This window comes from Danio rerio, chromosome 14, assembly GCF_049306965.1.
Source record: "Danio rerio strain Tuebingen ecotype United States chromosome 14, GRCz12tu, whole genome shotgun sequence".
NCBI lineage: Eukaryota > Metazoa > Chordata > Actinopteri > Cypriniformes > Danionidae > Danio > Danio rerio.
In genome coordinates this window covers 12772501-12794652 of record NC_133189.1, presented here as the reverse complement: position 1 = coordinate 12794652, position 22152 = coordinate 12772501, and the positions used below count along the sequence as shown (strand labels likewise).

General features: G+C 37.1%; 1 protein-coding gene across 4 annotated transcripts in view; it reads left to right on the top strand.

Annotated features, from left to right (window-relative positions):
• myot (myotilin) overlaps nt 1–11497 on the top strand; it is an 85191-nt gene extending 73694 nt beyond the window's left edge. For all 4 annotated transcript variants that reach the window (XM_073922577.1, XM_073922576.1, XM_073922580.1 and 1 more), the window contains 8 exons: nt 4557–4692; nt 4908–5115; nt 5344–5509; nt 6702–6835; nt 7188–7841; nt 8384–9495; nt 9555–10296; nt 10736–11497. In XM_073922577.1, coding sequence (XP_073778678.1) covers nt 4557–4692; nt 4908–5115; nt 5344–5509; nt 6702–6835; nt 7188–7318 — 775 coding nt within the window. In that variant the 3' untranslated portion in view covers nt 7319–7841; nt 8384–9495; nt 9555–10296; nt 10736–11497. The remainder of the gene's footprint in view (nt 1–4556; nt 4693–4907; nt 5116–5343; nt 5510–6701; nt 6836–7187; nt 7842–8383; nt 9496–9554; nt 10297–10735) is intronic.
• Nucleotides 11498–22152: the final 10655 nt, after the last annotated feature.

Below are 22152 nucleotides of genomic sequence, written 5' to 3'. Positions count from 1 at the left end.
TAATAGTATTATTATTGGTTTTGGTCCCCCCCCCCTCTTTTTTTCATGTCATAATTGTTTTATATATTCATTGTGTATGTTTGAATTTTTATGGCATGGTACACAACTGTGTTACAAGATATGTTTGGATACACTGTAATCAAGATTTAATGACCTGCACTGTTAGACCTTACCAGGGTTTTTTACAGTAGAACACTGGCAACACTGTTGCCAGCCACTCACTGTAAAAGTTTGGTTACAGTAAGTAACTGGCAACAGTGTTGCCAGTTAATTACTGTAACTGAACCATTACAGTGAGTGGCTGGCAACAGTGTTGCCAGTTATTTACTGTAACTGAACCATTACAGTGAGTGGCTGGCAACAGTGTTGCTAGTTATTTACTGTAACTGAACCGATACAGGGAGTAGCTGGCAACAGTGTTGCCAGTTAATTACTGTAATAGAGCAGCAGTGGTAACTAACTGGAAACTGTGTACAGTTAATTACTGTATTGTAGTGTTACAAATCACAGCATTATACTGCATACACATTAATAGTATGTCATATATAGTTATTGTAGTGTTACTAAAATTAATCAGTATTCTTAGCTGTTATTTAAAAATAGAAGGCATAACATTTTTCAGACAAATTTATTTTATTGTTTTGGCACGAAACAAATAAATAACAAAATGTATAACAAAATTAAGAAATCAGCAGATATAAATATTGTCTTGCATATTACAGGTCTGCACAGTAAGGCTGCAGTCACACTAACATTTGAGCAAGCAAAATTCTGTCATACTGCACTGCGAAGTGGAATTAAACAAAGCGAGTAGTGGAATTAAACAAAATAATTAGAGATTGAAAAAGCAAGCCAGAGAGGTCATGTTTTGATCTTTGATTGGTATCAAGCAATCACATGATGTGATTTCGCATGTCAGCGTTCTCCAAGCTTGAACTTTCCAATGCTGCGAATTATGAAATTTGTCGCATGAGCTATCTTTCCAGGTCTGCAGTACTCACATGCGTATGAATGGAAGTCTATAGGGAGAAAAAGTGCAGTGTGACCGGGACTTTAAGCTGTAACTCTAATTAAACACACCTGATCAAACTAATTAAGGCTTGTTAGAAATCTACAGGTAATGTTGAAGCAGGGTTGGTACTAAACTCTGCTGCCCTGCAGTTCTCCAGGAACTTGGAGTTTGACCCCCATGGTATACAGCAGTGGTGCTCAATCCTGTTCCTGGATATCTACCTTCCTGCAGATGGCAGTTGCTACCCATATCAAACACACCTGCCTGTAATTATCAAGTGGTGTTCAGGTCCTAATTAATTGGTTTACTGTAGGTGTGTTTGAAATGAATAGCAACTAAAATCTGCAGGAAGGTAGATCAGCAAATGAACAGCAAAAAACACAACATAATTATTTTAAAGTTTAAAGTTTTAAATAATTAAAAACTGTGTTAAATCTCAATAAAAAGTTTAGTAAGTAATTATAAAAAATAAAGTTGGCAACACCGAAAAACCAAAGGATCCAATCTTTTATTGTTATAATTATCTCATGACAACAAACTTTATTATTGTTTCTAATATAAATTCATAGGTGGAAACACTGCTCTGAAAAATACTTAGCAACAAACTCACAACCTGGGACCGGACAGTGGAGCTTTTGTGTGTGGATGGCTATGTGTATCATGTTTTTGTGATTCCCTGTGATGATGTGCACAAGTTACCTTACTGAGATGAAGGAATTTATTTTTGGCTTAGTTGCCAGAAAGATACATACAACTGTTAGCATCTGTACATTATGGCAGTATGCAATATCCAATAAATACTTAAACAAAAGTAATGTAAGAAGTTATATGAGGAGAGGCTAACTAGCTAACAATGTAGCTTTCAAGTACACAGTTCAAGATAACAACAATATAACTTAAAACACAGCCTTATTTTAGAAACCCTCAAAAACATTTGAACACATTTTACTTACTCATTATAGATTCTTATTTAAAGCCTAAAACATATCAGACTCTACATCTGAATTGATGGACAGAGAATAGAGCGCACTCAGCAGTAAACAAATCAAACGCCTGGCTCCCTTAAAGGGCCAGCATTTTCTGAAAACTATTTCTAACACCTTTGTGTTTAGAATAGGACAGACAGCCTGTGGGAGTGTATGGTGATGCCTAAATCATTATTTTCTGCCTTTAAAATGCACGTCTATATAAATAGCAACATAAACCATCAGAGAATTTATTGGAATTAATTCTTTGCACTACACAATTTCATACAAAGTCTACTCCTTTCACAGTAAAATAATGTGTTAATAAATAATAAATGTTTTCTTTTATTACAGCAAAACACTGGCTATTTTGCAGTTATTTACTGCACAATCTACAGAGTAACAGTGCAGTTATACTAATTAAACACACCTGATCAAACTAAATCTAAAGGTAGTGTGTTGAAGCAGGATTGGAACTAAATTCTGCTGGGCTGCGGCCCTCCAGGAGTTTGACATCCTTGGTACATACTGTAGCATATTTTCAAAGGAATTGCCTACATTTATCACAATCATGCACATATCATTGAATAAAAACAATAATATACAAACAATATACAAACGTCATCCAAAGCAAAAAAATAAAAAATAAATAAATATTCTGATCCTCATGTTGTTCCAAACCTGTAGTAATAATAATAATAAAAAACAAATAACCTGATTAATACATTTATTTAGGAAAGTCTTTATACTATACTGTTAATGCCATTTTTACCTACTTCATTTGAAGTTTTCCAAACAAATTCATTGAGTCTCTGCGAAAATGTATGTACGTGCTGTTTAACATATTTTTTAAATAACACATTTTTACTAGTTAATTAGCAAAATACTAATATTCAGCTTAAAGTGCCATTTAAAAGCTTAACTATAGGCTAAACTAGGCAAATTCGATTAATTATATTGAAGTAAACAAAGTTATAAAATGATTGTGATAATTTGGTTGCTCTGTGTGAATATTTTTGCCTTTAAATGCATCTCGTCGATATCTTTACCTTTTAATTAGCTCTGTGACATTGACATTGGTTGACTCCTGGTACTCAATGTTAAAAACATAAAAGGAACCAAAGAAAACACAAAGATGTCTGCAGAGAAATTTAGCTTATCATCAATGCATTGTCTCACTTTCTCCTCAATACTGACCATACATATACCGAAACTGAGAAGTATATATATATATATATATATATATATATATATATATATATATATATATATATATATATATATATATATATATATATATATATATTTTAGCAACAGAAAGCATCAGAGTACATGGGGTAATAATGGTTGAGCAGTAATTTACCATTTATTATCACAGTAACTATCTGTAATGGATACATAAAGTAAATTACTGTAATTTATTCTTTGCACTACAAAATTTCATACAAATCCTGCTCCTTTTACAGTAAAATACTGTTTCCTTTTATTACAGCAAAACACTGGCTATTTTACAGTTATTTACTGCATAATCTACAGTAAGGGTTAACAGTGTGTATAAAGCTGAGCAGATTTAGCCAAATCAAAATATTTCACAAAAGCTATAGATGATTGTTTTGTTGTGTTTTATTTTATTTCAGAAACTATGCAATAAAAACAGAAATGTTTTTTGGACTGATTTGACCAAAAAATAAACTTGAAATTTTCATGTTTACAAGTTTAAAACAATGCATTGAATTAACAAGTGTTTGCATTTTAAGGACTTGAATTGCCAGGATTTGTATTTTAAGGTCCTGAAGTTTAACACAGCTTTTTATTTAAGCTGTGAATATTTCAGCTAAAAGTATTTCACACACATTTTCAAAAACTAAACTCAATACTTCATATTCACCTTCCAGAATTCACTTCCAAAATATTCAGTTTTATTAAAAAATATGATGTATAATATTCAAAAAGGATTGTTTTAGTTTATAAATATTTCAGTTTAAAAAATTAGCTTCCAGGGTGACGCGGTGGCGCAGTAGGTAGTGCTGTCGCCTCAAAACAAGGTCACTGATTCAAGCTTCGTCTGGGTCAGTTGGCGTTTCTGTGTGGAGTTTGCATGTTCTCTCTGTGTTCGCGTTGGTTTCCTCTGGGTGCTCCGGATTCCCCAAGTCCAAAGACATGCGGTACAGGTTAATTGGGTAGGCTAAATTGTCCATAGTGTATGAGTGTGAATGGATGTTTCCAGAGATGGGTTGCAGCTGAAATAGCATCCGCTGCATAAAACGTGCAGGATAAGTTGGCGATTCATTCTGCTGTGGCAACCCCAGATTAATAAAGGGACTAAGCCGAAAAGAAAATAAATGAATGAATGAAATTTAGTCTTTCAAATTCAAAACTGTAAGAAAAGCAATAGAGTGCAGATTAACAATCTCCTGTTAAGGGGGTAAATAATTTTGAAAACTCAAAATGTGTATCTAAGCTAAGCATATAAAATAGTTCAGATATAAGCAAGATATTGGTATATTTGTCATTTTGATTAAGTAAATTAGATTTTATTTTTTGGTTTCATTCACTTATTTCCATTTTTTCTTGTGTAGGTCAAGAAAAAAACGATCAGGGGGGGACAGTACAGAAGCCTCTACCATCCAAGAGAAATGTTTTGCTCCTCGTTTTATACAAGTGCCTCAAGATGTTACTGTTGAAGAGGGACGATTCTGCAGGATTGATTTTAAGGCAGTTATCATTCTTTTTACTAATATAATAATATCACCTCTATGCATATATCTTAACTGCAGTGTTTGCAAGATATGCAACATCTCACTGCAACGTTCCTGCTCTTATAAGTATATGTCCTTGAGTACATTTTTTATTTAATTGCCTGAAAATGTAGTTTTTTAATATATAAAATATATAATATAGCATTTTTGCTTTTCTTCTTTTTTCTGCAGGTTGTAGGTTTGCCAACCCCAGATATATCTTGGTATCTGGATGGGAAACCCATTCGACCTGATGACTATCATAAGATGCTGGTGTGTGAGAAAAGTGTCCACTCCTTCATTATTGAGATTGTAACCATTCATCATGCGGGTTTATATGAATGTATTGCAAAGAACCGTGCTGGACAGAGCCAATTCTCCCTACATTTGGATGTGATTGGTAAACAGTTTTTTTTCCCCAATCAGTATACTGTTTAGAATGATTAAGCATGACTAAACAATGCATTTGTTTATTTGTGTTTATTTTCTTTATTTCTTTCAATTGCCTTGCGAAAGTATTTTTAGAAAATTAACAGATTTTGTCATTTTGCAAACATGCTGCAATAAATGTTACAATGGTTTCTTGATGATTCTTATACAAATCAAATTGTTCACTGTATTTCCTCAGCTCAGGAACAATTATGTCCTCCTACATTTGTAGTGAAGATGAAGAACTCACATGCAATGGAGGGTGATGCTGTTAGGTTAGAATGTAAAGTGAATGCATCTCCAAGCCCTCAGCTATACTGGAAGAAAGACAAAGAAATGCTGCGTATTGACCATACGAGAATGAGGTATTTGTTGTTCATTTTTTAAAATGCATGTAGGTGCACGTAAACAAACACCTTGTTACAGCTATTTTTTATTATTATTATTGATCTAGGCAGTCTAGAGATCTTACAATGCTGTTTTTTGGCGATTGATTAAAAAAAAAAAAACGGACTAGATTTTTCTAGTAGATTTTTCAAACATTGATACATTTTTATAAACAGTTTGAGTGACAGCAGTTGTCAAAGTGCTCAGTATAAGTAGGCCTAACATACATTATGTATTTTGCGAAATGTTGGGTAGTATGCAACCGGTAAACACTACAACACATGAAAAACCACCCCTAGTGGTGACATTTTTACAAGCCTCTAAAACCATGCATCATACATGCATCGAGTTTCATACCGATTGGCAGTCATTAACCTTGTTTATTAGGTTCTCAAATTTTAATTGGCTAATGGAAGCCATGATGTAATGTCTCCATGGACAAAGACATAGCATACCAAATTTCAAGCTGATCGACCTAATGGTTGCTAGCTTAGGGACATTTTTTTATTTTATTTTTTTTACTTACAGTCCAATTTTGTTTATGGATGTAAGTTTGTCCCTTGCCTCAGTACAGCATAGGGAGGGGTCGATGATGTGGGTAATGGAAAAGAATTAAATGAAGTGGCTGAGCACAATGTGTGTTTTTTGTCTTTTGAGAGCATCCATGGAGCAAAGTCTATTGTAGCATTTGTTTATGCAGTGTTCAAGGTCTGAAATGTAATCCAGTTGTAAATTGTGGAAGGCTTAAATGAGAGAGACATGCTGAAAAAAAGTCTGAGAGGAGTTGGTTGACTTCTAGCAGCAGCACACAGGCATGCTGAATCTCATTTGTATACACAATTTTTTTTTTCATTATTTCTTGTTTATTTAGACATTACATACTTACATTAATCAGAATCCCTGCAAAAAAAAATGTACAATCAAATTCAAGGATTTGATTACCTGAAAAATAAAATGTATGCAATTACCATGTAAACAATGTCACAGACCTTGCAGTCTACAAGTATATATGGTACGAGATCAGAGTGTGCCAAAAGTTGTGATTTGCTTGAATATGCTTTCAGTCCAAAACATAAAAAAAATAAAATAAATTTTGTGTGTGCTAGAATAAATTTTTAAAGAATTAATTTTTTTTTTATTTGGATATGATTTGTTTGTTTGGTGTGTCAGTCTTTCTCAGGACAGTTCAGGAAAGCAGTGCCTGGTCATTAACCCAGTGATGAAGTCTGATGCTGGCTGGTATACTGTTTCCGCTATTAATGAAGCAGGAATGTCCACGTGCAATGCCAGGCTTGACGTAGCCAGTAAGTACACTTAATGTGTTTACCTTTTTTTATGTTTTGAGAATTGTTTGTTGTATCACATTACCACAGCTCTTCATCACATAAATTACGATGGAGACATGACTTCTAGATTTGTAAACAAACCGCTTATTTTAAAGTTTATTAAAATATACAAAACATCTGTTGTTTGACCTTATAGTATATGGATACATTTGAAAAAAGCTGCCATTGAAATATGCACACAAATTTATTTTGATTAAAGTTTGATTCATTGTGTGCTTGGATAAAGCATCTATAATATTTTATATTAAAAAAATACTATGAATTCTGATGTAATTTCAACTTTAAACAACAATTACCCCTTTTCTTCTAGCGCGATTGAACAAGACAACCCATCCTGCTAGGCCACTCAAAAACCTTCCCATCGTAAACCAGTTTTCCACACTGTGCCTTGACCCTCTTGTTCAGCACACTGCCCCTCTTTATGAAAGTGAAGAACTATAGACATTCGCCTGTCATAATGTATGCTGTGAATGACATCTTTTATTATGCTTTTTGTTATTGTTGTTCTTGTATTGTAAGACTGCAAGCAATCTCTGATGCCTTTAACTCTTCACATATTAACAAGACAAACTCACACAAAGTGAAGCTGCAGGAAAGCTTTCTGTCCTCACCTTCCTTCACATTTGTTTTCTGTTCCCTACTTTCTATCCTTTACCCACTCTTACCTTCATGGTTCACTTTAGAATGACTATATATAAATGTGCAAATGTCCCTTGTTAATGTACGTGATTTTAACAGAAGTGTTTTTTATCAGTAGTCTGAATTGTGTCTAAAATTTATGAGCATGCGTCACCCAGTGATTGAAAGTTCATTGTTTGTGTTTTATGGTGTTTTATTACAAATGTTTTTTATGGTGGATTTATGAGTTCTGTGACCAGTGATTGACAGTACACCGTCATTGGCCTTATGTTACTGTTTTAAAAACCTCTCTGGAACAGTGACAATTAAGGGGTTAAAATCACAGGTGGCTTATTTTATAATCTGACGTTCTACCATATATAATAATCTGACATTCTTGATTAAATGCCTTGTGTGTATGTTCTTTTACAGTTTACCTCTGTGTGGCACAGATTACAATAAATAAACAAATAATAAAATTTGTCAAAAAACAACACAAATGTAAACAGCTTAAATTTGGGTTTACCCAAAATTCTGTCATTCATTTTCCTTCAGCTTAGTCCCTTTATTCATCAGGGGTTTCCACAGCGGAATGAACCGCTAACTGATCCAGCATATGTTTTACCCTTTCAGCCACAATCCAGTACTGGGAACCCAAAATTAAGTATTCTCAAAATTGTTTGTATGCTCAGGGCAGTACTGCGGCGTAGTGGGTTGCCTCACAGCAAGACGGTCACTATTTCGAGCCCCGGCTGAGTCTGTTGGCATTTCTGTTTGGAGTTGGTATGTTCCGGTTTCCCCCACAAGTCCCTATCCCTAAGCTAAAATTGGCCATAGTGTATGTGTGTGATCGAGTATGTATGGATGTTTCCCAGTTATGGTTTGCAGCTGGAAGGGCATCCACTACGTAAAACATATGGTGGATAAGTTGGCGGTTCATTCCGCTGTGGCGACCCCAGATTAATAAAGACACTAAGCTGAAAAGAAAATGAATGAATTAATGTTTGTGAACTCAACAAATTGGTAAAAAGTGTTGATTTATTATCTAAAGCAAGATTTTGTGCACATCTAGATAATGTGGCTAAATAGATAATGGTTGTCACGTGGAAAACTGCCCATCGCTGGTCACAGCTAAGGGTTATTGCACAAAAGCAAGATAAGGGAATAAGCTGGGATTTTCAAGATATCCTGACTGAATTTAGCCCTGACTCGGTTGCATGAAAGCAGGTAAAAAATTAAGCTAAATTAAAGAGATATAATTGGACATGTTATCATTTACTGTTTACATGTTTCCAACCTTTATGAGTTTCTTTTTTTCTGATTATTTTAACTAATTTATTTTGTTAATTAGATAAGTGTTCAGTGAACAATTTTTGAGATCAGGATTCCTTTATTTATCTTGGTAGAACAGTCTTGGGTGAGCTGACTGGTTATGCAAATATGGCTGCCAAGTGAGTAGACTGTGCCAGGAAGAGATTTTGGTAAAACACACTCCCTCATCTCCATGTAGAAAGAAAATGGATAATTTACTGTAGCGGAAGGGCTGTACAGAAAAAAAACTGGCCTGTGCAATGAATTCATTGTTGCAACATAGGCTCATTCTGAAAACGTAGCCCTATTTACATTTCTGGAAATCGCAAATTATGTAGCCAGAGGTACGTATGGTTGCATTTTGTTTTTAAAATAAATGCTACGGGGCAGTATGATGCTGTTCCTTTTTGCTCTTGCCAGCTGATCGCTTACCTCTGTATGGACGGCTTTTTTGCTGTTACCAGTTTGTCCAGTTTGGCTCGCCGCGTAGATTGGTGGACTTAAGATGCAGAGAAGAGTTGACAGCGACAACAGGGGTTTGAGTTCGGCAAAGAATGGTTCCAGAAAGCAGGTAAGACAGAAGCAATAGGCCAAAAATAAAATAAAGAAGTAAATACCAGGTTGAGAATGTGGTAAAATCTGAAAACATGGTAAAAATCAGGCGGACATGAGGGCTTTTGAAAACACTGGTGGTTGGGGTAAGGGAAGCGGGTAGGCTGATTAACGGTGTGTTTGAAAACACTATTAGTTGGGTTTAGGGAAGGAGGAGAGTGATTAGTCAGTCAGACGACAGCGCCCTCTGATGGATTTATATGAGACAGGCTGGCAGGAATGGCACTCGCGGGTGAAGTTTGAAATCTCAAAACGCGTACACAGTGGCTTCTGGTGGATTCGCAAAACCAAAAAATGCAAAAAAAAAAAAAAAGTACCTCCTGGGACTTATTTGGTACTTTCTAGAAATGTATATGGAAACATTTTAGGGCTACGTTTTTAGAAATGCATTTATGCACAATACAGATTTGCATGTTCTTAAAACAATCATTTAATAGTGTGAAGTGAATTTGTTGTTCATGTTCGTGTCTGTGACATTAATTGTGCATTGCTATTATACTTGGTAGTTTAATGTGTGATTAAAACTTGTGCAATGACTGCATTGAGTCATTTTCACTGTTCAAATCCTTTTCCCACAATCCCACAATAAAACTGCATGTGCTCAAGAGAATACAATCAATAATGATTTAATTCTTCACGACACTGATGAGGAAAACAAGTATTGATTCATTAGTATTGATCAGGTTAGAGGGCTTTTCATAGCACAAAAATCCCCAACTAGTCCTATCAGTACTAGTACTTTAAGCTCATTCTGAAAATGTAGCCCTATATACATTTCTAGAGATCACGAACTATGTAGCCAGATAAATGTATGGCTGTATTCGTCTTTAAAACGAACGCTATGATTGGTAAGATGCCGCTCCTTTTCACGCTTACCAGCAGACCGCTTCCCTCCATGTGGACAGCTTTTTTGCTGTTTCCAGGTCGTGCAGTGGCTCATGCCATACATTGGAAAATTTGAGATGCAGAGCAGTTATGTGTACTGTGTCGACGGGGTTCACGTCCGGCGAAGAATGGTTCCAGAAAGCAGGTATGACAAAAAAATAGCCAAAAAAAAAATTTAAATAAACAAGTAAATAACAGGGTGAGAATGTGGTAAAATCTGAAAATGTGGTAAAAATCTGGTGGCAGCGAGTGCTTTTTTTTCCTGGATTGCTTTTAAAAGCACTGTCAGTTTCGTTTAAGGAAGTGGGTAGGAGCTGGTCAATCTGTAATTTTTAAAGCACTATTGGTTAGGTTTAGGGAAAGAGGAGGGTGGTCACTCTATCCACCTGTCAGTCGACAGCAGCCTCTTTTGGATTTACGTGAGAAAAGCAGGCACGAATGGCACTTGCGAGAAAAAGTTGAGATCTCAAAAAGCTTACACAGTGGCCTCTGGCAGATTTGCTTAAACAAAAAACAAAAACAAAAAAAAAAGTTCCTGGGACATATTTCGCGCTCACTATAAATGTACTGTATATAGGGGTACATAATCAGAATGAGCATGGGTTGAGTACAATGATTTTACAGTAATAAAAACAACATGAACCACAAACACAAGAAATTTGTATTAAAATATATTTATGGTTCTGTTGTTATACTTTATATTGTTACTAATGTTATATAGTTTTATTTGTTCTTAATGTCTTGGTGTTCTAAATGTACATGATGATCTACAAAAGATAAGGTTGTTAAAATTTTTCCAGACAGTATTGTTTTAATTAATGAAAATAAATTTGAAATAAACTCAGATTACACTCAACTCAAGCTACTGTCCGATGTACATCTCTAAGAGACAAACCTTTTAACATTATTAATATTATTTGTGCAGCACTAGAACTTTCTGGCACTGTTACCACAATGTGCAGTGTTTTTTTTTCTGGGCTGTAATTTCTATTTATAGAAAACGTAAAGTTTAATTATTATCAAAGCAATTATTGCAATGAGGGCTGATTTAAGGTGTGACTATACATTTTTCTTGTGCTTCTAATAATTTTATTTGGGGATGTCTGCCCACAATATTCTACTGTGTTGTGTAATTTTAGTTGCATGTTTTGGCAAACTTCCCTGTAAGCAATTAAAAACATTGTATAAAACATACTTTTGTGATGCTTTGTATTTTGTTCTCTGTATGGACATGCCTGTTTAACAGACAGTAACTCTATTACTTATCTTCATTTGTAATGCTCAGGAAATTATAATTAATTCATTTTCTTTTTGGCTTAGTCCTTTTATTAATCAGGGGTCGCCACCACAGCGGAATGAACTCCCAACTTATCCAGCATATGTTTTGCGCAGTGGATGCCCTTCCAGCCACAACCCATCACTGGGAAATACCCATGCACACTCATTCACACACAAGCACTAAAGACAATTTAGCTTACTCAATTTATCTATGGCGCATGTCTGGATTGTGGGGGAAACCGAAGCACCAGGAGGAAACCCTCAGCAATTGTTTCCAGTGTAGTCATTCAACGTGTACCGTCATATCACTGATTCATCATGCGGTGTGAACACAGCAGCAACTAAATCCTACCCCATATGATCACACAGTGTGAAAACAGCGATCCAGCAATTTTGAAAATCATGCGGTGTCAACTCACCATAGGTGTGTTGAAGAAGGGTTGAAACTAAACTCTGTAGAGCTGTGGCCCTCCTGGAACTGAGTTTGACAACCCTGCCCTAGTGAAGTACCAACAATGAAAATTTCTCCCATTATTTTACAACTATAACACAACTTGTTATAATTACTACGTATTTGGTATTTGTATTTTTTTAAAAGAGCCAGGCAGCACAGCTATGGATACCAATGGGCAGCAGGCACATATTTCTTTTCAGTGTATCAGAAGAATAAGTACAGGAAAGACAAATATATCCAGTGCCCTCAGAGGCATGACCTGTTCCACTGTATCTTTTGCAAGTTTAATGTGTATGTAAAACTTGCCATGTATGTTTGTAATGTGGCAAAAAAACACATGTAAACTGTTTAATTAGTGCTAATGCACATATATGCAATCTGTTATACCTCTTTTACTGTGATATTTGTGATATATTTTTTAATGACAGGGGAGCAATACACTTCAAAAACCCATCTGTTTCCACAGGTTGATATTAATTTATGTCTGTGTCAACAGATACTAACGAAAATCCAACTGAAGTCTTTGATGTCATCTGGCCGTAGAATCTTTTCTACACAGTGTGTGCACATCTAAATATGTCATCTTCTGGACGTTAATATGTGTCTGCTTAATTCAGGTGTTGTATTAACCCTTACATGCACATTGTAATAGGCAAGTTAAGGTTCTTAAAAGGGACAAATTCAGTCAGACCTGAACGTTTTTATAATATTGCAATCACATGTAATTTTAACAATGACACATTTGTACACTTTTGAAATCACATTTTTTTAATTGGGCAAATAAAAAAAACATCCGAAACAGTATCAGAACTAATAAAAACACGCAGCAATGTTGAAAAAATCATTTTAAAATAGTGAAAAATATATGCATATAAATAAATAATGTATGAATCATTTTCTTTGTATCCCCATAGATGTTTAAGATGCTCTGCCATTGCTGCATCAGTTTTTTTCCAAGAAGTCAAGCCCGACTCCCAGGCAGCAATTGGCTGACTACTTATGCAGTTCAAAGGACATAACTGTCCCGGTAGGCGCTTACTAATACCCAGAGTTAGACCACAGGGCAGATGGCCATTCAAACCAGGCAAAGACCTGAACAGTCTCATTTAGGCTGGCATCTAAAACAGCTCTCTGTGCTGCACACGTGCTTGCAGAGGGCCCAGGTGAAGTGTGAAGAGTTTATCTGAGGTTGAGGTGTCATGAGACATGATGTGCGCCACCTTCTGGCTATCCTCTGGGAAATATGCATTGTTTGCCTGCATCAGACACAGACAGACAAAACCTTTTAGGGTCATAGCCAATGGCAGTCATGTGGCTCCAGGGACATTACATGCATATTCACGTGTGTCGGTGAAAATTGGTCTCCCTGGAATCCCCATGCTAGACCACATGGCTTGAAAATATTGATTCAGGTATTTGCAGGTACTGGGTCTTAAGGTAAAAAAAAGGTGGCCTGCCTTCCACCAGGAAGACCAGACCGCAGGTCCTAGAACCTCTGGAACTATTCTTTGTTAAGAGATAACTGGGCAGCGCCAAAGGCTCAGTTGTACTTATGCGTCATGATCTGCCATGGAACAAGCAGAAAAAGAGAGAGAAAATAAGAGGTGAGTGAGTGCTTATTACAGGTGTCCCCCAGAGCCAAGGAGTCACACTCATGTTGATGAAATAGACAAACTCGTCCAGACTTCTGGAGGCCTCTTTGACCTCCTGGATGATTCGATTGTGGAACACGCCACAGCAGTGTCCAGAGATGGAGCTCAGGTAACCAGTCAAAAATCAATGAATTGCCAGTGCTGTCAGATCAGGCAATAGCAGTATCCCCATAAAAAGCGATTAGACAGATTTAATCAGCACCAGCAAATTCTAACATCAAATAACATGAATGAATTAACTGTGAGTCGTTGGTGCCCCAAAGCAAAAAAAAAAAAAAGTCAATGTTCCCATTCAGGACATCTGGAAAGGGGATGGTGAGTATATTTTCCAACCAAGTCTATGTACCCGCTGTCCCCCATTCAGGACATCTGGTGAGTTCTCTAACTAAAGTAGAAGAGCAGGGATTTTTTTAGTGGTCTGGTTGCAGCTTACCAGTCTGCACTTGGAGATAAACCTGCTTTCTTTTGCCTGCTTGGTTCGCACTTCATGCACCACCACATTTCGGCGTATGCTGCAAATCAGAGCCCTGACCTCCAGCCCTTTTCACAACTAGGGCAGTGCTGGCAAGGTGACAGGTCAGTGGGATTTCCGGTCCAGGCAATCAGGGTACTAGGTCACGTTCTTCAGGTAGTGCTGGCTGGTAGGATTCAACATTCGACACAATCGGCGGGAATCAGTCACCCTTTTCTGGGGTTCATTTCAGCTCTTAAGGGCATATGGAAAAGGGCATTTAGGGCCTTTACTTGAGTCAAGTTTGCCTGGGAACCAGTCACCCTTTTTGGGGTTCGTTTCAGCTCTTAAGGGCATAGAGGGACTTTCATTGTCTTTCCTAAAGACCATCTTGCCCGGGAATCAGTCACCCTTTCTGGGGTTCATTTCAGCTCTTAAGGACCTGTGGAGAGAAACTTGCTGGGCTTTTCCTCGAGACCAGCTTGCATGAAAATCTATCACTTTTTCTGTGGTTCTTTTCAGCTCTTAAGGGTCTCTGGAGAGGGACTTCCAGGACCTTTCCTCGAGTCCAGCTTGCCCGGGAATCAGTCACCATTTTAGGGGTTCATTTCAGCTCCTAAGGGCCTCTGGAGAGGGACTACCAAGACCTTTCCTTGAGTCCAGCCTGACTGGGAATCAGCAACCCTTTTCAGGTTTCGTTTTAGCTCTTATGGGCCTTTGTAGAGGGACTTCCAGGGCCTTTTCCCAAGTTCAGCTTGCCTGGGAATCAGTTACTCTTTCTGGGGCTCATTTCAGCTCTTAAGGATCTCTGAAAAGGACTTCCAGGGTGCTTTTTCAATGCCCAAATGGGCTGCCACAATTAGCAAAAATCAGTCAGTCTGTCTGGGGTTCGTTTTAGCTTTTAAAGGCCTCCTGTGGAAAGGCACTTCCAATGGCATTCCTCGAGTCCAGCTTGCTCGAGAATCAGTCACTTTTTCTGGGGTTCTGTTCAACTTATAAGGGCCTCCGGAAAGCACTTGCATGATGTTTCTTCCATACCAAAACAGGCTGCCACAATAAGTGGGAATCAGTCACTCTTTTCTGGTGTTTGTTTCAGCTATTAAATGCCTCTGGAGACACTTCCAGTGTCTTTCCACATGTTCAGCTTGCCCGTTTATCAGTCACTCTGTCTGCGTTTTGTTTCAGCTCTTAAAGAGCCTCTGGAAGATGACTACCAGGGTCATTCCTCGAGTCCAGCTTGCGTATGAATCAGTCACCCTTTCTGGGGTTCGTTTCAGCTCATAAAGACCTCTGGAAAGGACTTTTAGTGTTTCGTTCATACCAAAATTTGCAGCCATAAATAACATGAATTAGTAACCCTTTTCGGATCTTTGTTTCAACTCTTAAGAACCTCTGTAAAAGACTTTCAAGACATTTTTCCATGCCCAAATGGGTTGCCACAATTAGCAGGAATCAGTCACTCTTTCTTGAGGTCTTTTAGCTCTTAAAGACCTCTGGAAGACAATTTCCAGGGCCTTTCCTCGAGTTTAGCTTGCCCAGGCATCAGTCACCCTTTCTGGGGTTCTTTCCAGCATTTAAGAGCCTGTGAAAAGAGACTTGCAGAGATTTTCCTCGAGTCCAGCTTTTCCAGGAATCAATCACCCCTTCTGGGGATTGTTTCAGCTTTTAAGGGCCTGTGAAGGAGACTTACAGGAACTTTCCTTGAGAATAGTTTTTTCCTGGAATCAGTCACCCATTCTGGGGTTTGTTTAAGCTCTTAAGGACCTTGAGAATAGTTTTTCCTGGAATCAGTCACCCATTCTGGGGTTTGTTTAAGCTCTTAAGGACCTCTAAAAAGTAGTTTTCAGGACATTTCTTCCATGGTGATTCCAGGAATCAGTTACCCTTTCTTTGGTTTGTTTAAATTTTTAAGGGCCTCTGGAAAGGACTTCCAGAGTGTTTCTTCCATACCAAAACAGGCTGCCACAATTAGCCGGAATCAATCACCCTTTTGGGTGGTTCGTTTCAGCTCTTAAAGGTCTTTAAAAGAGGACTTCCAGGGCCTTTTCTTGAGTCCAGCTTGCCCAGGAGGGCACTTAAGAGCCTCTGGAGAGTGACTTCCAGAGCCTTTCAGTGAATCCAGCTCGCCTGGGAATCAGTCACCCTTTTTTCCAGGGTTTGTTTCAGCTCTTAAGTGCCTCTAGAGAGGGATGTCCAGGGCCTTTCTTCAAGCCCAGCTTACCCGGGAATCAGTCACTCTTTCTGAAGTTCATTTCAGCTTTTAAGATCCTCTGGAAAGTACTTCCAGGGCGTTAATTCCATGCCCATATGGGCAGCCACAATTAGCAGGAATCAGTAACCCTTTCTGGGGGTTCATTTTAGCTCTTAAAAGCCTCTGGAAGATGACTTCATGGGCATTTCCTCAAGTCCAGCTTGCCCAGGTATAAATCAGCCAATGTAGTGCAGCTGATTGTTATTGGCATCAACCAAATTGTGATTGTGCGGCGCAGCTGATTGACATTGACATCATCCAATCGGCACGTAGCACCACCTTTTTAAAGCCTAATTGGTTGTTCCTTGGAATCCGTCACATCCGACTCTGCACTTTGTTTGGGTGTCCATCTTCGCGGCTACAGGTAGAGGCTTTGTGCTCCTTCTGATACTGATTTCTCATTTGTTTTAATGGGCCAACGTTAAGTTTTGCTTTTGGCATTGTTATAGTGTATTGTGTGGCTGTGGCATCTTTCTGGGCTGTGGTGGCTAGATGACTGTCCACCATTGCAAGTATGTGATGGCTTTTAACTGGCTGGGTAATGGGGTTTAGCAGCATTTAACCTGCGTTTCTCATGCCGTACAGATAAATTCCTGCACCTCGCTGTGTATTTTTGTACCTGACCAACAAGTGCTCGTAAATCGTCTGATTTGTGCGTCCATTGATAAGTGAGGCACTGTTATGATTGGTGTGATCATTTAAAGGACCATTTTAATGATTTTGTTTGTGCCTTTTCCTCCTTAGGATTTTCCCTTTCCTTCTCTTTTTCTCTTGTATAATTCGCTTTATTAACTTTCATATTCCTTGCTATTGCCGTGGTTATCGGAAGTCATCTGGGCATGTGCTACGGCTGTTTATACCTGGCATGGATGCCACCAACGCAACTGTTTAAAGGGGACTGCCCGTTTTAAACACCAGTGTGCCGCTTTGCGATCCGCTTTAATCATTTGTTTTAGATATTGATTTGTGTTAACATTTTAGTAGTGCTCTGCTTTTGTTTTGAGAATATTATTTATAGTTTGCTTTTTGTTTTGCCTCTACTTTATGCAGAGCATTACTTTTTGTTTTTGTTATTTAGATATTCTTTTTGTGGGTTTATTATTATTGTTTATTATTATCATTATTTTGATAATGAGTGTCAATTGATGTCTAGATTCAGAGTGAGATGTTGTAATCACAGCTGTAGCTGTCTCTCAACCAGATCATAGAAAGCAGGTTTGACCCACTTAATAATGTGCCTTTGTTATTTTAATTTAATTTTACTTTAATTTTGATTTATTTCAGGAACTGAGGTTTCTCCCGGTGGATGACTGGTCTTTTTACAACTGGTGGTAGTGCTTCTTTATCATGTGCTGTGGGAAACTGAGTGTTTGATAGCGTGATTTAAGTGGACTGTGATGTGTGCGTGTGCTGGGGTAAAGTCAGTCTACATGTATCCAGTCAGTGGGAACCTCCAATCCTGTGTTTTGATTTTGTTTATTTATTGTTTTCTTGTTTCCCAGCGATGGGTTGCGGCTGGAAGGGCATCCGCTGCGTATAAACTTGCTGGATAAGTTGATGTTTCATTCTGCTGTTGCGACCCCGGAATAATAAAGGGACTAAGCCGACAAGAAAATGAATGAATATTGTTTTCTTTGTTTTATTTAATATGAAGTGGGAGTTTTTGATGTGCTTTTAAAAACGAGTACAACTTACAGTTTTATCAAATTAAATATTTTTGTACTTTTGTAATTACCCACGTCTCTGTGCCTTTTTGAGGGTAAACGAACCTGTGTGTCCTTTTCTAAAAGAGTTATATCCCTGGGTAACTCCCATTTTTACTCAAAGATAGTTTTAACTCTCTCACATTCCCATCCCCTCTTCACACCTATATACCAATATTACACCATTTTTTGCCATCCTGCCAAGACCCCTTTTGGCCGGGGAGATGACGTTACGTTGCTGTCCAATCAATGTTTGTAGGGATGTAACTATAGATATGATAAAAAGCAGTTTGGATCAAGCAAGGGAGCAGTATTTTTAGACTTTAAAAAGGCTTTCTATACAGTGAATCATGTAGTAGTGACCATATCTTCCCAATTTCATCCTGCCTGTTAAGCTTGTCTTGATTATAAAATATCTATTCTTACTTAAAAAGCTTTAAATAATCTAGCTCCTGTTTTACTTATCGAGTTTCTGTCTCAACAATCCAACCCGTTCTTTGAGATCTCAAAACTCAGGGCTTCTGGTAGAACCCAGAATAGCATAATCCACTAAAGGAGATCAGGCCTTCTTATTTATGGCCCCTAAATTTTTCAATAGCCTTTCAGATTATGTCCAAGGCTAAAACACACTCTCTTAATTCAAAACTAGATTAAAGACCTATCTTTTTAGTAAAGCATTCACACAATGCACCCCATAACAGCATGATGCATGAGTGTGCTCCATGCAGGTGAGCGAGCTTGACAAACCACCTCTAGGACACACTACTCCCGTCTTAATGCACCAGACATTTAATTAGAAACACACACACACACACACACACACACACACATATATATATATATATATATATATATATATATATATATATATATATATGTGTGTGTGTGTGTGTGTGTAAGTGTGTGTGTGTAAAAGAAGAGTTTAGATGAAAAAGCAGCTAAACGCTAATTCTGCCAAATTGAGATACTGACATTGAGTGAATGCTTTAGGCACGTAGTGCATGTTTAACAAAATATTTTTGCTTCAAATCATCTAAATTGCAGCACATTCAGAATAAACCATTTGTTTGCAAAGCTTCGAAATGCCACTTGTCTTTGACAGCAAAAGCCGCTATATCCCAAGAACCAATCAGGAGGCGCTAATCGAATAAAATGTAACAGTGCACTGATATGCCAGCTTTTATGAAGAGAGCGTTTTATTCCACTTTTGATTTTAAAAGATGAAGTTTGATGAACTGGATGAGCCTGGATGAAAATGTCCCTTACCTCAAAACTTTCCTACATCCCTTAAATGCATTATAAGAAAAAGAAAACAAAATGTACAGTCGGAAGTGTAGCATGCATTGATAACGTTGTTGGTGCAGCAGCACTACTTTGAGTCCGATTTACTAAACATTAAAGACAACTCCATTTCATTAAGATGCTGTTATTTTATCCAGCATGGATGCTATGAGGATAAACAAGAGATGAACCAAGACCTTGAGTATGGTCTTGAGCAGTGGTCACCAAACTTGTTCCTGGAGGGCCGGTGTCCTACAGATTTTAGCTTCAACCCTAATCAAACACACCTAAACAAGCTAATCAAGGTCTTACGAGGTATACTTAAAACATCCAGACAGGTGTGTTGAGGCAAGATGGAGCTAAACCCTGCAGGGACACCGGCCCTCCAGGACCAGGATTGGTGACCCCTGGTCTTGAATATAGTTTCCCAAAGCGTCTGAGAGACATTCCATTTTTGCCCAGTAGGCCTACCTTGTGTTTTATTTGCTAATGTAAGCTATGTTTTAAAATATAAACAATGTATAAAACTATACATTATATTACTTCAATAAATTACATTACTTTTTTTTATTAATGGACAATGCATAGATATTGATGTTTCACAATGTTTTTTACACTACATTATTTGAATGTAACAAGCTTAGTTTACAATATTTACATTGCTCTACTTGCATTAAAAATACAAATCCCAAATATCAGAAATGACAACAGATTGTTAAGATTTAATTAATGTCAATTTTAATGTTATTGATTAATGCATTTACTTGACAGATCTCATTAGTTCATTTTCCTTCAGCTTAGTCTCTGGTTTATCAGGGGTTAAAACAGCAAAATAACCCACCACTTACTTGACAGATTTATTTATTTTTCATTTTAAGTGGTTTGTGTATGTGTTTTATGATTGGTAAAACAATCTCTAATTGCATCTTTAGTGCTTTTTCAGTAACACTTTACAACAAGGTTCATTAGTTAATGCATTTACTAACATGAACTAATCATGAACAACACATGTAAAGCATTTATTAATCATAACTGAACATTTATTAATGAATTATTAACATTTAAGACCATGCTTGTTAACATTAGTTAATGCACCGAGTTAACATGAACTAACAATAAACAATTGTGTTTTCATTAACTAACGTTAACTAACATGAACAAATATATATATATATATATATATATATATATATATATATATATATATATATATATATATATATATATATATATAATTTAAAATATTTAACGCGCAAAAAAATTAAAGCAATTAACGCAGTTGCAGTTTTTTTTTTATTTCCTGTTGTGGCCGATGTGTTGTAAACATGCAAAGAAATATGGATAAGACCAAGGAAGCACATTTTGAAGGCAAGTTTCAGTATAAAACAATTACTCACCAGGCATCACCAGACTATCCAGAGTTTCCTCCAGAGTTTCATGCAATTTCGTATGTTTCATTTTTAACTTTTGACTTTTGTTTTAATTTTATACCGCATGGCGAACAGAAAGAAAAACCTCCGAATTTCGAGACTCGTTGGTCTTTTAAGGTCATCAGAAATTGCTGTTTACATGGTAGACTCTTAATAAGAGTATTATCCTAACCATATTAAAATCAGAGCATTGATGTCCATGTAAATGAAGTCAAAGACAGCGCATTCCTCTGCCTTTCAGCATGTGCCCTCCAATGTTTCATAAAGTCTGACGTGTTACCCCCTTAAATGCAAGTTTTGTAAAGCGGCTGCTTAGTGTTAATGTGTCAGAATCCTTTTGAAATACAGCCATACTTTAGAACGCTTAGTTTAAGGAAATTTGATGAATGCAATCATGCACGTTTATGGATTTAATACACTCACTTGGGATAAAGCAAAACGTTGTGGGTCCAACCCATCGCTTAAAGCATACATTAGATCTAATTCTGTCTTATGGAATCGAGGTTATTGACGTAGACATTATACCACAAAGTGATGATATTACAGATCACTACCTCTTACTATATAAGCTGTGTTTACCTGAAATCAGCAAACCCACTCCAATACTCCGCCCTAGTAGAACTATTGTTCCGTCAACTAAAGATGAATTTATAAATAACTTACCTGATCTCTCTCTATTTCGTAATGCACCTGCAAACTCAAATGATCTTGATGTAGTAACCAGCAGTATGGATGCCATCTTTACTAGCACACTAAATACTGTGGCACCCATCAAATTAAAAAAGGCCAGAGAGATTAAAACTATACCATGGTATAATAGTCATACTCGTGCGCTCAAAACAGCAACCCGTGCCCTGGAACGTAAATGGAAAAAAACTAATTTAGAGGTCTTTAGAATTGCGTACAAAAACAGTATGTCCAGCTATAGGAGGGCTCTAAAATCTGCCAGGACCGAGCACCTGCGCAAACTGATAGAAAATAATCATAACAATCCTAGATTTTTATTTAACACCATCTCTAAATTAGCAAATAATCGGTCATCCTTGGAACAAACTACTCCACCGCAAATTAGTAGTAATGAATTCATGAATTTTTTCAGTGAAAAAATAGAAGGCTTTAGACAGAAAATAGGAAATGCCAAACTTTCTGCACCGGCTTATACTCCAAATCCTGTAAATATTTCATTGAATCATAATAATAACCTACACTGCTTCAAAATCATAGAACAGGAAGAGTTAGTAAAAATTATAAATAGCTCTAAACCAGCTACGTGTATGCTGGACTCAATTCCAACAAAATTACTGAAAGAGCTGCTGCCTGCTATAGGAGAACCTCTTCTTAACATTATC